At 35.8% G+C, this 17,457-nt stretch overlaps 1 protein-coding gene across 1 annotated transcript in view; it reads left to right on the top strand.

Moving 5' to 3' along the window:
- Window positions 1-16,649, top strand: part of pth2ra (parathyroid hormone 2 receptor a) — a 60,498-nt gene extending 43,849 nt beyond the window's left edge. Inside the window, exons 12-13 of the mRNA XM_074657628.1 lie at window positions 13,572-13,613; window positions 15,235-16,649. Coding sequence (XP_074513729.1) covers window positions 13,572-13,613; window positions 15,235-15,612 — 420 coding nt within the window. The 3' untranslated portion in view covers window positions 15,613-16,649. The remainder of the gene's footprint in view (window positions 1-13,571; window positions 13,614-15,234) is intronic.
- The last annotated feature ends 808 nt before the right edge of the window (window positions 16,650-17,457 follow it).

The following is a 17,457-nucleotide window of genomic DNA, read 5'->3' on the forward strand; positions in this document are numbered from 1 at the left end:
ATTGTTTTTTTTTTATTCTTTCTTTTAACGGAAGGGTACCAATAATTTTGACTATGTGTGTAGATACACACACACACACACATACAGTATATACATATGTCTATATCCACACCCGCTTACATATAGATATCCACTTAGACACATTCGCTTACACAGTTATCTATTCTATTTTACAGACAAAAAAAAAAAAAAGGACATATTTACATCCCTTTAGTTGACCTTTTTGTCGACATTACTTATTAATTAATTTTGTTTAACTCCAATCCTCACCCTGACTCAAAGTAGCCCACCCATGATCAAAAATGATATTCTGTTCTTTTATTTCTATTAACATCCCTCTCAAGAACCCACTGATGTTTCAAAAACATTTTGAAATGTTCAGTGTTTAACTGTTGTCTTTTTATAGCTTTAAATATAAATGCTTTCCCCATCGTAATGATGATGTTGTTCAGGTCTTTTCCTTTTTTTTTTTCATCACCCCTTAAATCACCAAACATTATAGATAAAGGACAACTATAGAAATTTGATTTGTAGACTGAGATCCACTTTTTTCAACGTTAATCCAAAATAATGCAACTTCCTTACAATACCAAAAATAAATGAATGTCTGACTCCTCTTCCTCCTCACACAATCTACATATGTCACCTTGTTGGATGCCCCATTTTAATTTTTTTTAGCATTCTCTTAGTAGGCAAGAATTTGTAGATTAGTTTTAGTTGTAAAATTCTAATGGAGACATCAAAAGAAGTTGTGTAAATACATGCATATACTTTCCTCCATGGGATACATTTGTCTAACAAATACCCCCATTTTTGACTGGATAGCTACTGGTGTAGCAGAAATGTGTTTAAGTTGCATGTATAACTGAAATATTTTCTTGTTTATTTTTGTCTTATTCATCCATGTGGTGTCCTTAATGTATGGGTAACATGCCACTTGTTTTGTACATAATAATAGCTTCCTTTTCCAGATCTGAGGTATAGCTGCACAGAGTTGATTAAATGTAAAAAGGTCACAAACATTACCGTATACTATTTTAAATTCATCATAAGTCTTGATTTCGCCCCCACTATTCAAGAGGTCATTTATAAATAATATTCCTTTTTTCAAACATTGATTCAATAAAGATACGGTGATCATTAATCAAAATATTTCTATTATACCACAACACTTGGCTCTGGATTTCATAACTTCACACTGGTTGATGATATTGGTATTGAAACCAACTGACTATGGCCTCGTCCAAAAAGCCGGATAAGTATGGAAATGACTTTCTCTTTAATATAGTGAACTGAAAAGCAGTTAACTGGAGGTAAGGATAGAGTTCGTTGTGGAACAGAGGATGAGCAGACCTCAATCATTTTGCTGAAAACCACTGCGGATTTAAGATACATTTTGGTATAAGGGATGCTTTTAGTGCAAAGTTGAGTGCCTTAAGGTTTAACAATTTAAGTACACAGTGTTTGTAATCATTATACAGATAAGCTCTTTTAATTTTGTCAGGCTTCCAACCCCATATGAAATTGAACACATTTTGCTCATATTTTTTAAACAGCTCCTCTCCTGGGGTAGGTAATGACATGAGGATATAGATAAACTGAGGAATCACTAAGGAATTTATCACGGTTATTTTTTTCCATATAAAGTTAAGTTAGTCATTCCCCAAACTTTTTAATTTTCTGTCTACTGTATGTAGCTTTCTATCAAAGTTTTCCTTCGTGATAAGGTCCATGTCTTTAGGGATATGTATACCAATGACATCTATTGGGCCATCTGACCATTTTAGTGGGCAGATTACTATAGATATTAAAATTTGTACCTTTCAGAGATCCAATTCGCAGCACAGTACATTTATCATAGTTAGGTTTTAGTCAGGAAATTACTGAGAAGTTATTCAACTCTTTAACTAATGCAGTAAAGGATGCAACATTTGGTTGATTTTGAAAGTTTACATCGTCCGCATACATTGATATTTTTGATTCCAAACTATTTATTCTCAAACCTTCTATGTTGTTATTCATTCTTACTTTTTGTGCTAAGATTTCTATAGCTATAATAAATAGATACGCAGACAGTGGACATCCTTCTTTCAATCTTCTATATTGCTTAATTGTTTCAGAAAAAAAACATTGTTTATTATTTTACACTTTGGATTACTATACATTACTTTTTATCCAACTAATTAAAGAGTCTCCAAAGTTAAAATATTCTAAACATTTATAAATAAAATCCAAACGTACTTTATCGAAAGCTTTCTCAAAGGCAGCAAAAAAAAAAAAAAAATGAAAGCAGAGGTTTTTGTTGAGTCATAATATTCAATTATTTCAATTATTTGTCTAATACTGTCACTGATAGATCGACACTGTAAGAAGCCACACTGATCTGGATGAATAATATTGGGCAGTACTAGTTTTAATCTGTTTGCAAGACATTTGGCTAATATTTTAGCATCGTTACATTGTAGTGTGATTGGCCTCCAATTCTTTAGAGTAGTGGGATCTTTATACCTTCCACCTGAATCTTGTTTCAATAATAGTGAGATTAAACCTTCCTGTTGAGTTTCTGTAAGTTGTTTTTTTGCTATATGACCAGTTGAAGGTGTTCAGCAAAGGTGTTTTAACAGACTCATAGAAGGTTTGATAAAAGTTTACAGGTATGCCATCGGCTCCTGGACTTTTTACCTTTTTTCAAAGGAGTTAATAGCTGGATGTAATTCCATCCAGCGTAATAAGTCCCTCACAAGATTTTTTTCTTTCTCTGTTAACTTTACGGTATTATCGTCTTGAGAATTGGGGCTAGTATTTTGAGGCAATAAATCCTCTGGTGGGCTCTGTAAGGAGTACAATTTTGAAAAATAATTATGTTGTACCAGCAAAATTTCCCTTGGTTTTTTCAATGATTTTATTTCCTACTACAAGCTTCAAAACATTTTTCTTTACAGTGTTTTTATACTGCAGATTTAAAAAATATTTGGTTGATCTCTCCCGATTTTTCCAGCCATTCTATTCTATTTCTCAAATATGATACGTTGGCTTTCTCTGCACATAGTCTTTCTAACTCTCTTTCCTTGTGCTCAAGATTGTCCAGTAGAGCTTGTGACACATTTGTATTATTGTCTACCCGTTCTGTTAAATCTTCTATCTCAGCTATCAATATTTTTTTCTGTCTCCAAACGATTTTTATTTTTCCTTGAGCTGTATTGAATGCAGTGTCCCCTTAAGGTGTATTTTAAAAGCATCCCATATAATCAAAGGATCCGCTGTATCATTATTCACTACAAAGAAATCTTTTATGAATTTTGTTTGTTGTATCTATAAACTCTTTATCCTTCAATAGCTTCTGATTTAATTTCCAGTATCCTGGACCCCTATGAAACGTTGTGGTACAAATGCTCAAGGTTATAAGATGATGATCTGACCTAAATCTCTCTTTAATCTCGACTTTATTCATTTTTGGAGTCAAAGAAAATGATGTTAAGAAATAATCTATTCTGCTAGCCTGATTTCCTCGTCTCCATGTATATCTTGTTTGCTTTGGATTTCGCAATCGCCATATGTCAATTAAATCTAGTGAGGTCATGAGGCCAGAAATAGCATTATATGCTCTAGAATGATAATTCTTAGTTTGTATGCCTTTTCGATCCAGATCTACATCCAACACAGTGTTGTAGTCTCCTGTCATTATCAACTTTTTTATCATGTAGTTTTTCTTTTCTTGCAACATGTTGAATATATCTTGAAAGAAGAGTGGATCATCAGAATGAGGTGCATACAGATTTACTAATACAAATTCTAGGCTATCCACCAATATATCTTGTATAATATATCTACCTGCTTGATGTATTATTGTATCTTTGACCACAATATCTACTTCCTTTTTATACATTATCATTACAACTTTAGAATTTGAGCATCCGTGTGAAAAGTATGTTATCCCCTCCACTCTGTTTTCCATTTAATCTCATACAGTTGGGTAGAGTGAGTCTCTTGTAAACAAAATATATCATAGTTTTTATCCGTAAGCCAACTAATAAAGTGTCCCCTTTTCTTCCTATCAGCTAAACCGTTACAGTTGAAGCTTGATATTACTAACTTAGACATATTTGATCTTCAGTGGATTCTATACTTTCATGATTCTTGAAAAAAAAAAGGATGGAAATAATAATAGTGACACCAAAACAACGGGAAGGGGCTGAAAATATTTCCTGTTTCTTCCATCCTCTGATGATATATTTTCTATTGTCATATTTCTCTCCCTTTTTAAATAGCGTCTAAGAGAAACATTTTACTATAACAAAACATCCAATCCCAATTTATGAGCGCAAAACTAAGAACAAAAGATCATAATTTTTTTATTTTCTGCATTGATGATCTTTTGTTCTTAGTTTTGCGCTCATAAATTGGGATTGGATGTTTTGTTATAGTAAAATGTTTCTCTTAGACGCTATTTAAAAAGGGAGAGAAATATGACAATAGAAAATATATCATCAGAGGATGGAAGAAACAGGAAATATTTTCAGCCCCTTCCCGTTGTTTTGGTGTCACTATTATTATTTCCATCCTTTTTTTTTTTCAAGAATCATGAAAGTATAGAATCCACTGAAGATCAAATATGTCTAAGTTAGTAATATCAAGCTTCAACTGTAACGGTTTAGCTGATAGGAAGAAAAGGGGACACTTTATTAGTTGGCTTACGGATAAAAACTATGATATATTTTGTTTACAAGAGACTCACTCTACCCAACTGTATGAGATTAAATGGAAAACAGAGTGGAGGGGATAACATACTTTTCACACGGATGCTCAAATTCTAAAGTTGTAATGACAATGTATAAAAAGGAAGTAGATATTGTGGTCAAAGATACAATAATACATCAAGCAGGTAGATATATTATACAAGATATATTGGTGGATAGCCTAGAATTTGTATTAGTAAATCTGTATGCACCTCATTCTGATGATCCACTCTTCTTTCAAGATATATTCAACATGTTGCAAGAAAAGAAAAACTACATGATAAAAAATTTGATAATGACAGGAGACTACAACACTGTGTTGGATGTAGATCTGGATCGAAAAGGCATACAAACTAAGAATTATCATTCTAGAGCATATAATGCTATTTCTGGCCTCATGACCTCACTAGATTTAATTGACATATGGCGATTGCGAAATCCAAAGCAAACAAGATATACATGGAGACGAGGAAATCAGGCTAGCAGAATAGATTATTTCTTAACATCATTTTCTTTGACTCCAAAAATGAATAAAGTCGAGATTAAAGAGAGATTTAGGTCAGATCATCATCTTATAACCTTGAGCATTTGTACCACAACGTTTCATAGGGGTCCAGGATACTGGAAATTAAATCAGAAGCTATTGAAGGATAAAGAGTTTATAGATACAACAAACAAAATTCATAAAAGATTTCTTTGTAGTGAATAATGATACAGCGGATCCTTTGATTATATGGGATGCTTTTAAAATACACCTTAAGGGGACACTGCATTCAATACAGCTCAAGGAAAAATAAAAATCGTTTGGAGACAGAAAAAAATATTGATAGCTGAGATAGAAGATTTAACAGAACGGGTAGACAATAATACAAATGTGTCACAAGCTCTACTGGACAATCTTGAGCACAAGGAAAGAGAGTTAGAAAGACTATGTGCAGAGAAAGCCAACGTATCATATTTGAGAAATAGAATAGAATGGCTGGAAAAATCGGGAGAGATCAACCAAATATTTTTTAAATCTGCAGTATAAAAACACTGTAAAGAAAAATGTTTTGAAGCTTGTAGTAGGAAATAAAATCATTGAAAAAACCAAGGGAAATTTTGCTGGTACAACATAATTATTTTTCAAAATTGTACTCCTTACAGAGCCCACCAGAGGATTTATTGCCTCAAAATACTAGCCCCAATTCTCAAGACGATAATACCGTAAAGTTAACAGAGAAAGAAAAAAATCTTGTGAGGGACTTATTACGCTGGATGGAATTACATCCAGCTATTAACTCCTTTGAAAAAAGGTAAAAAGTCCAGGAGCCGATGGCATACCTGTAAACTTTTATCAAACCTTCTATGAGTCTGTTAAAACACCTTTGCTGAACACCTTCAACTGGTCATATAGCAAAAAAACAACTTACAGAAACTCAACAGGAAGGTTTAATCTCACTATTATTGAAACAAGATTCAGGTGGAAGGTATAAAGATCCCACTACTCTAAAGAATTGGAGGCCAATCACACTACAATGTAACGATGCTAAAATATTAGCCAAATGTCTTGCAAACAGATTAAAACTAGTACTGCCCAATATTATTCATCCAGATCAGTGTGGCTTCTTACAGTGTCGATCTATCAGTGACAGTATTAGACAAATAATTGAAATAATTGAATATTATGACTCAACAAAAACCTCTGCTTTCATTTTTTTTTTTTTTTTGCTGCCTTTGAGAAAGCTTTCGATAAAGTACGTTTGGATTTTATTTATAAATGTTTAGAATATTTTAACTTTGGAGACTCTTTAATTAGTTGGATAAAAAGTAATGTATAGTAATCCAAAGTGTAAAATAATAAACAATGTTTTTTTTCTGAAACAATTAAGCAATATAGAAGATTGAAAGAAGGATGTCCACTGTCTGCGTATCTATTTATTATAGCTATAGAAATCTTAGCACAAAAAGTAAGAATGAATAACAACATAGAAGGTTTGAGAATAAATAGTTTGGAATCAAAAATATCAATGTATGCGGACGATGTAAACTTTCAAAATCAACCAAATGTTGCATCCTTTACTGCATTAGTTAAAGAGTTGAATAACTTCTCAGTAATTTCCTGACTAAAACCTAACTATGATAAATGTACTGTGCTGCGAATTGGATCTCTGAAAGGTACAAATTTTAATATCTATAGTAATCTGCCCACTAAAATGGTCAGATGGCCCAATAGATGTCATTGGTATACATATCCCTAAAGACATGGACCTTATCACGAAGGAAAACTTTGATAGAAAGCTACATACAGTAGACAGAAAATTAAAAAGTTTGGGGAATGACTAACTTAACTTTATATGGAAAAAAATAACCGTGATAAATTCCTTAGTGATTCCTCAGTTTATCTATATCCTCATGTCATTACCTACCCCAGGAGAGGAGCTGTTTAAAAAATATGAGCAAAATGTGTTCAATTTCATATGGGGTTGGAAGCCTGACAAAATTAAAAGAGCTTATCTGTATAATGATTACAAACACTGTGTACTTAAATTGTTAAACCTTAAGGCACTCAACTTTGCACTAAAAGCATCCCTTATACCAAAATGTATCTTAAATCCGCAGTGGTTTTCAGCAAAATGATTGAGGTCTGCTCATCCTCTGTTCCACAACGAACTCTATCCTTACCTCCAGTTAACTGCTTTTCAGTTCACTATATTAAAGAGAAAGTCATTTCCATACTTATCCGGCTTTTTGGACGAGGCCATAGTCAGTTGGTTTCAATACCAATATCATCAACCAGTGTGAAGTTATGAAATCCAGAGCCAAGTGTTGTGGTATAATAGAAATATTTTGATTAATGATCACCGTATCTTTATTGAATCAATGTTTGAAAAAAGGAATATTATTTATAAATGACCTCTTGAATAGTGGGGGCGAAATCAAGACTTATGATGAATTTAAAATAGTATACGGTAATGTTTGTGACCTTTTTACATTTAATCAACTCTGTGCAGCTATACCTCAGATCTGGAAAAGGAAGCTATTATTATGTACAAAACAAGTGGCATGTTACCCATACATTAAGGACACCACATGGATGAATAAGACAAAAATAAACAAGAAAATATTTCAGTTATACATGCAACTTAAACACATTTCTGCTACACCAGTAGCTATCCAGTCAAAAATGGGGGTATTTGTTAGACAAATGTATCCCATGGAGGAAAGTATATGCATGTATTTACACAACTTCTTTTGATGTCTCCATTAGAATTTTACAACTAAAACTAATCTACAAATTCTTGCCTACTAAGAGAATGCTAAAAAAAATTAAAATGGGGCATCCAACAAGGTGACATATGTAGATTGTGTGAGGAGGAAGAGGAGTCAGACATTCATTTATTTTTGGTATTGTAAGGAAGTTGCATTATTTTGGATTAACGTTGAAAAAAGTGGATCTCAGTCTACAAATCAAATTTCTATAGTTGTCCTTTATCTATAATGTTTGGTGATTTAAGGGGTGATGAAAAAAAAAAAGGAAAAGACCTGAACAACATCATCATTACGATGGGGAAAGCATTTATATTTAAAGCTATAAAAAGACAACAGTTAAACACTGAACATTTCAAAATGTTTTTGAAACATCAGTGGGTTCTTGAGAGGGATGTTAATAGAAATAAAAGAACAGAATATCATTTTTGATCATGGGTGGGCTACTTTGAGTCAGGGTGAGGATTGGAGTTAAACAAAATTAATTAATAAGTAATGTCGACAAAAAGGTCAACTAAAGGGATGTAAATATGTCCTTTTTTTTTTTTTTGTCTGTAAAATAGAATAGATAACTGTGTAAGCGAATGTGTCTAAGTGGATATCTATATGTAAGCGGGTGTGGATATAGACATATGTATATACTGTATGTGTGTGTGTGTGTGTATCTACACACATAGTCAAAATTATTGGTACCCTTCCGTTAAAAGAAAGAATAAAAAAAAAACAATGGTCACTGAAATAACTTGAAACTGACAAAAAGTAATAATAAAAATTTATTGAAAATGAACTAATGAAAATCAGCTAATGTTTTTGAATTTTGGTTCAGAATCATTTAAAAAAACAAACTAATGAAGCTGGCCTGGACAAAATGATGGTACCCCTAGAAAAGATTGAAAATAATTTGACCATAGGGGCACATTAAACATTGGCTGTGTCTAAGTGGATATCTATATGTAAGCGGGTGTGGATATAGACATATGTATATACTGTATGTGTGTGTGTGTGTGTGTGTGTGTGTGTGTGTGTGTGTGTATCTACACACATAGTCAAAATTGTTGGTACCCTTCCGTTAAAGAAAGAATAAAAAAAAACAATGGTCACTGAAATAACTTGAAACTGACAAAAAAGTAATAATAAATAAAAATGTATTGAAAATGAACTAATGAAAATCAGCTAATGTTTTTGAATTTTGGTTCAGAATCATTTAAAAAAAAAAAACTAATGAAGCTGGCCTGGACAAAATGATGGTACCCCTAGAAAAGATTGAAAATAATTTGACCATAGGGGCACATTAAACATTGGTATCATGGTGTGTACCACACTGAACATGGACCACAGAAAGCTAAGGAGAGAGTTGTCTCAGGAGATTAGAAAGAAAATTATAGACAAGCATGTTAAAGGTAAAAGCTATAAGACCATCTCCAAGCAGCCTGATGTGTTTAGGCAGTTGATCGCACGCTAAAATACCCAAGAAATTTGTCCCATTAATAATTATTTTTCTAACAATGCTAGTTAGTTCTATAGTATTCATAGTGTTTTAGTAGTAGTCCATGAGCCATTTTCTCCTGTTTGAGCCAAAGTGGACTTAATGGCAGACAACCCCGGAGGACACCAAATCATAAAAAAGTGAGACTGGAATATGCCAAAATGCATATTGACAAGCCACAAAGCTTCTTGGAGAATGTCTTTTGGACAGATGAGACAAAACTGGGGCTTTTTGGCAAGTCACATCAGCTCTATGTTCACAGACGCCAAAAATGAAGCATCCAAAGAAAAGAACACTGTACCTAATGTGCAAAATGCAAGAGTGGCGTTAGGAAAAGCGTCCTCTTCAAAAGTTGTGAAGTTTGGTAAACACGACCTCAGCTGAATGCTGACTATATACACAAAGTGTCGGTAAAAGATGGAGCTAGTGACATCTCATGAATACGCATGGTTGACAGGCCTTGAGGTTGCCCCATTCACACTACATAAATTTTTTTTTTTTTTTTTTAAAAACCCACTATATTGTAACTCTACCGACATTGCACTGCTTTTTTTTTTTTTGGGAGATGACTACAAGCAAAATTAGTGGTGTACTAACACACATCTACCAATTTAAAATGTTAACAAATCATTACAGCACAGATACATCTCCTAAAGAATTTTAGGAGATGGCATACAAGAGATGACCCCCATCCCGCTCACATCCACCCCATTTGTCCCTGGATACATGCTGATATCTATTACAAACAATACCACCCCATACCCCACACCCTCTCACAGATACATCTCATAAAGAATTTTAGGAGATGACATGAAGGAGATGACATACTTCCCTTCTCACACCATTTGTCCTGGATACATGTTAATATCGACTACGAACAACGCTAATCCATACACCCTCTCACAAACAAACATATGGTTACAGGATCCATGCTGCTATAGCCTGCAAACAGTACCAACCACCACAGCATCAAAAGCCATAAACATTTTGACCACTGCACACCGGGGTTTGCTTGATCTTTTATGAGTACTGTAATAAAAAAAGACACCTCTTGGATACAACGGAGTTCACATATAGGGATACAACTGTGTTTTGTTCACTGAACCAGTATCAACAGGAGGGGGTCTTCTTTTGTTTACTGAGCAACTGATAACATCTTGGATACAACCGACTTTTTTTTTTTTTATCTGAATCAGGATCAACAGTATGGGTCTTCTGTGGCAACATCAAAAAGGCAAAAACATTTGGTCACAGGAAGCAGGGTTTGTTTGAACTTTTAATGATACTGTAATAAAAGACACATATTGGGATACAACTGTATTTTTTATCTGCATCAGGATCCACAGGATGGGGTCTTTCTTTTTTTGTTGTGGAGCAACTGATAACACCTTACAGCAGACACCTTTGGACAACTACCAATAATTAACATCAGCCCTAGGGTTACAAAAAGGACACCAGGGTCACCAAGGGTTCACCTGTATCCCCACACACACACACGCGCGCGCGCGCGCGCACACACGCGCGCGCGCATGCTCACGTGCACGCGCATTTCACATGCACGCGCAAACGAACCAGTCCTATACTACTCATATTTGCCGGCAACGTCCATCAGGGCAAGCAGATTGAGCAGGGGTCTGTCACATAGAGAGCTGGAAGTGAAACCGACCAAAACAGCCATCTTTACACCGGTTATCTTCCAGGAAAAATGGAGTCACTATTTATGGCTAATGGACAAAAACATGACAAGTACTTAAGAGCACAGAAAGGTGTCTTCACAAACAGGAAGTATGACTCATGTTGACGATGTTTACTTTGTTAATGCAAGAGTCTGTAAAAATCACATAAGTTCATGTACCTGTGTTCTTAGACGCCAGTCTGAAGATTTATCTTATTAATGAATGCACCCAAAATGCGTCAGCGATGCAGAAGCTTATTCCTTAAATTAGAGACTGCAGATGGAGCGCACATAATTCCTGGTGAAATCTGACGGGTATTTAATCAACCAAACGGGAATGAACTTAGATCACAGTAATTTTATTTTCGATGTGTATTTAGATGTGTGCTAGTTTAAATAAGTTATATCAAAGTGAAAGAAGCCAATTTAACACACATGACAGGGTTTTGTGGTGTTGGAGAGATCTCTGCGTGTGTGCATCAGCCAACTAAAGCCAAAAGATCTCTGTGTGTTTGCATTCGTGATGGTGACACAACAAAAGCACCATTTAGTGTCAAAATTGCACTGCGCCACCCGATGTGCCAAAAAAAAACCCCGCTCAGCTGCATCAATCCACCCACCTGAGCATGGGGAGCTTTGCTGGAAGCCATATTATTACCAAACAATTGCAAAAACATGGGATGTGCCCGATGAAAATGGCCTTGCACTTGTGTGTAAATTACAGATCATACATCTGTTATCATCATCAAACATAGATCTTGACCCCCAGCAGCTTGAGGGTGTTTTTGCTCACATTTTATAAATCAATACAGAAGTCCTGCACCATTAAACAGCACACTCATGGCTAGAAGTAGATAGAACTAGAAAATAAAAAACAAACAAACAAGGAAATCTATGTATAGAACATTTTTCCTAGTGCCCCCAAGTGTTAACAATATTCTGAAAAAAATGGGGACTCTGCTTGCTATTCATATTTACTACTTACATTTCATTACATTTGTCCATTGCTTTTCTAAAAACACTTTGATTTCAATATATTTCATAGATTATAATTTACAGTCTTTTCTTTTTAATATGTACATATCCATAACAGTCATACAGTCATAAATACATCTTTACATGTACATAATCATCCAGTCCATGTATATCCATTCAGTATTTAATTCTTTGCACTATTTGTATAGTTTACAACTAACAGAACACTTGAGTTATATATAAATGTTTCATTTCTTATCTTAATGTTGGTCATTGGTGCTTTTTATATATATTTATATAATATTTATCTATACACTTATTTTTTCACAACTTGTGTACATCACAATCCAGTCTTTTTTTTTTTTTTACTTTTATTTGTCCAGCTTTGTCCTTGTTCCTTGCTGTTATATCTATTTCAGTGTACATTGAGAGAGACGCCAAAAAAAGAAAAACGAGGACCCACAACGGTGTCCTGTGAGACAATGTACTTTGGGAGGCTGGTGCTCCTGCTATCTTTGCATGTTTATGCAAGCAGACACGATATCTAGTCAAAAAGAACCAAGTACATGATGGAACCAAGGCTCTATAGTATATTAAACAAGTATTGAAATGATGACAAACAACAAGGACCAAGGTTACTAAAAGACATTCACAAAGATGTTAATAGTGATGAAAATCCAAAGTCACATGCTACTTTTCACTCCATCACAGCCAAATTACGGGGCTATAATGAGCCCGACTCTGCTCTCAGCAGTATTTGGTTTATCTGAAATCTTTTACCCAACAGATGAGAACCGCATGTGCCTTCATGAACAGATTATAATTAACGCACCCACTCACATATGTTCACAAAGATGCTCAGACTGCGACTGATAAATGTTAGATCAGAGTGTTCCTTTCTTGTACATACAATATGACTATTTGGTTGTTTTGTTTATTTCAAATGGTGCCAGAACATTCAAGAATAAATGTGATTTTCTGACCAGTCGGGGTCTCAAATGAGAGTTGAATAGCAAATGTTAGGATGAATCAGCATACACTGTGTTGATTTAGACTTCTGTGGTCGCCGCTCACCAGCAAAGACATAAACAAAAACACACATACATGGGCACACACCTGCATTTTCCCATAACCCATCATTTTCAAAGACACTGTGTCCCTCCTTAAACTTCGTATCGTGGTGGGAAGCAGGAACACAGAGTGAAACAGGTCGGAACAGCAACAGCCATTACTATTTCTGTCTTTCTTTTCATAAGATAAACACTGCTGTATTTGAGGCAAAGAGATAGTTGGTGATCTGGAACATCCTTATCATCTTCTTTTGATGATAGATAGTGGTTTGTGTTGAAGTCAGATAAGGATGACATGTAATCTGTGTGTGCCGTTTGTTCTCGTTTGCTCCCACTGAGATCTGAGCTCACAACTTGTATCTCAATCTCTTTATTTTCAGGGTTTCTTTGTGTCCATTATCTATTGCTTCTGCAACGGAGAGGTGAGTGGATCGTTTTCTCCAAATGCCACTGATCACACAGAACACACCAACACTAAGCAATTTAAAAGAAAAAAAACGTACAAAACCTTTAGTTCGGTTTCAAATTAATCATAGCCGCTGAAAAGGGGTATAATTACTCCAGTGGCACACATCGTAGAGGGTTTGGCTGAAGAAATAACAAAAGTGACAATCGCAATGTGATAAAAAGAGCTCTCATGATATCAGTCATTCTCTCCCTCTGTCTCCCTCCACTATCTCATACACTTTGTACTCAGCACTCTCAATTGGCAATAGATATAGCTTTTTCTGCCAGTTGTATCTTCACAAAACCCCCTGTGTTTATGCCTTTTCTCTCTTGCCTTTTGTGATCCACATTATATCTTGTGCAGCACTCTTTTCATCCTCCAGGGCCTCTTGGAGTTAATGCAATTCAAGCAACTCAAAATCAAACAGACGAGTTTTATTTTCTGTTGAATCTGAGTTCAATAAAGCATTGTTTTGTTATAAACACAGGACCAAATGACTCATGTAATGTGAAAGGGTCTCAGCCAACACTTTGAATGAACACCTTACTCTGCAGCTACGCATATTTGAGCTGCTCTTAATGCATTGCTTTAGTTATTAGGCCCACACAGAGAATAAAGTTGAAACGTACCATTTCATCAACATGCTGACAGAAAACAGACAAACAAGCTTCCTGCCATAATGTTAAGTGGTGGAGATTGAAAATATGATGCGGGTGAAGGCAAACATTTAGGGAATGCAAAACCATCCTATTGTTTCTCAGGAGTTGGTGGAGACCAAACAACACGTTCTCATCCCAACTCGTCACATACTGACGCTTGGTCAGACCCCTCGGCGTCACTTTACGATTGCAGTAAACGCGTGCTTAACGTTGTGAATTAAACAAAAACACTTCCTTATTTTTAGGCAGCAAAACCACTTAGTTAGGTTTAGGAAAAAACAACATGTTGGGCTTAAATCTACTATGTTTGTTGAGTGAAAATGTGACTTGACGTCGTGAAGATGGGACACAAACGATCAGCTGATTGTAGGGCTGAAACTGAATGCTTAAAATCTTCGACCATTGCCATAGTAATCAACCTCCAAATCTATATTCAAATGCTTCCTTTTTTTGTTTTGTTTTTATATAAGTATGTAATGATAATGTATAAATCCCCAAATAACTGATGAAATCATACATTATTCATAGGGGTGCTTGTGTACAGTAATGCAGCAGTGGAACTGTCCCGGAGCTTCGAATACCTTCGAATATTTCTCACAGAAGCTTCAAAGCCCAAAAAATGGTATTAGGAATAGCACTAGCTGTTTGTAATGTTGAAGTGAAACTTAACACACGGGACAAGAACAGCGGTCTCCTGCCAAAGAAGTATCAACAACACTGACACGAAAAAAATTAAAACAAATGAACCAGGTTGAAACAGCATTGTAGACACCTAAAATAAAAAAAAATAAAAAAAAATAATTACCTATATCAAATCAGGATGATCCAGACACTTTCAATAAAATATTTCAGAATAAAACTCATATTTCGCACTGTGATAACAATTTTTAATATAATTCTTGATATTTCTAACCTTTGTTTTTCCCATCCCCACAGGTCCAGACAGAGATAAAGAAAACATGGACACGCTGGAACCTGGCGTTTGAGTGGGAGGGCCCGGTGGTCTGCGGACGCTACCGTTACGGCTCCGTCGTTGTCGGCATCAACAACAACAGCACCAGCAGCCAGTCCCACCTGGCAGGGGGTGGCCTTTCCACGCGCTCCACCACACTTGTTTCAAGCCGTGTTTATCGGAGCACAGGTACCCCCATGATCAGCACTCTCCCAGGATACGTGATCAGTAGCTCGGATCCATCCATACCTGAAGAACCCGAGGACAGCGGGCCCAAGCAGGTGGACGATATCTCGCTGAAGGAAAACCTTCCTGTTCTTAGTACCAGTGCAACAGCTGAGGATGAGGAGGAAACGCTGTAGCAGTCGTTTAACGTCAAAACTTGCGGCAGGGACTGATGAAAAAGTTTGTAGGTGGAGCTGTGCCAACCCAATCCACTGTCATTCAAACTCTGAAGAAAACAAATGTTTGACTGTATGCATAGACTGTATATAAGAAGTGGACGTAGTCACCATGACGTCATCCGTTGCTTTGTGGACTGCCGTTTGGAAGCCTCGAGTTCGGCATTTTGTTTTTTGGCCTTTTTAGGCGACCAAAATGTTACAATTAACTTTCATGAACTGAAAACACACTGTGAAAGGGCGTAAAGTTGTAAGACGAAAACACGGACAACTCCCAGACCGGACAACCCCGTAGTAGTGACCTGGTAGTGGTCACGCCACGTAGCCACGCCTTAAAGCATCCCCTGCTTTATGGTCTATTTGACTCTAAATGGGACCATAATTTACTAAATGAACATCATGCTGTATTGAAGAAGACTTCAAAATAGCGATTGAGACCATAAACTCATGTTTACAATGTTTACTGAGGTAATGAATCAAGGTAGAAGTAGGGTAATATTCTCGTAGACTTCTTTAAAATCAGACTTCTTTTTGCAACCAGAGGAGTTGCCCCCTGCTGGCTGTTAGAAAGAATGCAAGTTTAAGACACTTCAGCAGTGGCTTCACTTCTCAGACCCGGAGGTTGCCCGCTGACAGTATGTACAAGTAATGGAAAAATGTCTTGAAACCCCCTTATGAAAAAGGACATAAAATCCATGGTTAAAAAATAGAAAACCCTGCCGCAGATGTTTAAAAATGTCTGTTAACCTCTGAAGCCTCCACAGGTACACTTCTTACTCGCCAGGTAAACATTTCAGCCTCGGTGTTAGATGTTGTTGATCGCTGATGGAGATGATCTGCATATGGATATATTTTGTAGGAGTGTGAGGTGCCAAAAGATGAAATGCAACAAACAGTACACATCTAAAATGATTTCAGTGTTTCAGCGTTGGTCGTTGCTGCATCGACCCTCTCACTGAAGACAATCATTTATCACCTTTAGAAGCTCTCAGGGAGGGCTGCTGCTGTTTCAGTGAAGTGCCATTTCCCTGCTGTGACCATGAATATACCACAACTGATGACAGTGAAGCCGGTAAAGAGCACACAGAAACACTTGAGAGAAATACATAGAAATAATATAAAATGGCGGAAACAGGTGGTAAGAAAAAAAGGCTGATGTTTTTTGTTGTTGTTTTTTTACTGAAAAGTAACAGCAGCATGATAGTTGTAAAAGAAAACTCCTGGAATGTGTCGATGTGATGAACCGTTATTCTTCTCAAAATGTTCACTGAATATGAACAAACAGTACGTCATTTTCTCCACGAGTTCCAGAGCTATATTTAAATGTAATTTACAGTAATTTACAGGAGTTTCTAACCCTCCTGTTGGCTTAATTACAATTCCAGCCGATGACAGTATCTGTCATGCAAGAGGATGATGCGTCTTGATGAGTTACTGTCATGGACAAATTCATTGTGAACTAATGTGCCCATTTTGTGAAGAGAAACTTGCTACAGCTTCCAATGGAACTAAATGCAATGTATGTAACATATGTTTTATTTGTGATTATTACCTTGAATTGTTACAACTGTGGATTCACTTGCTATGTTTACTGCTTGTAAGCAAGGCCACAACATGTCAGTCAGTAGCACATACAGTTTTTATGGCGCATCAAATGTGACATTGAAGAGACAGTTCATCCAAAAATCCAAAATACACATTTTTCCTCTTACTTGTTGCGCTATCTATCAATCTAAATTGTTTTGGTGTGAGTTGCCGAATGTTGCTGCTGAAAGCACCAAAGAAATTAATTTGAGAAACTCAACA

Source organism: Sebastes fasciatus, chromosome 14 (genome assembly GCF_043250625.1).
Source record: "Sebastes fasciatus isolate fSebFas1 chromosome 14, fSebFas1.pri, whole genome shotgun sequence".
Lineage (NCBI taxonomy): Eukaryota > Metazoa > Chordata > Actinopteri > Perciformes > Sebastidae > Sebastes > Sebastes fasciatus.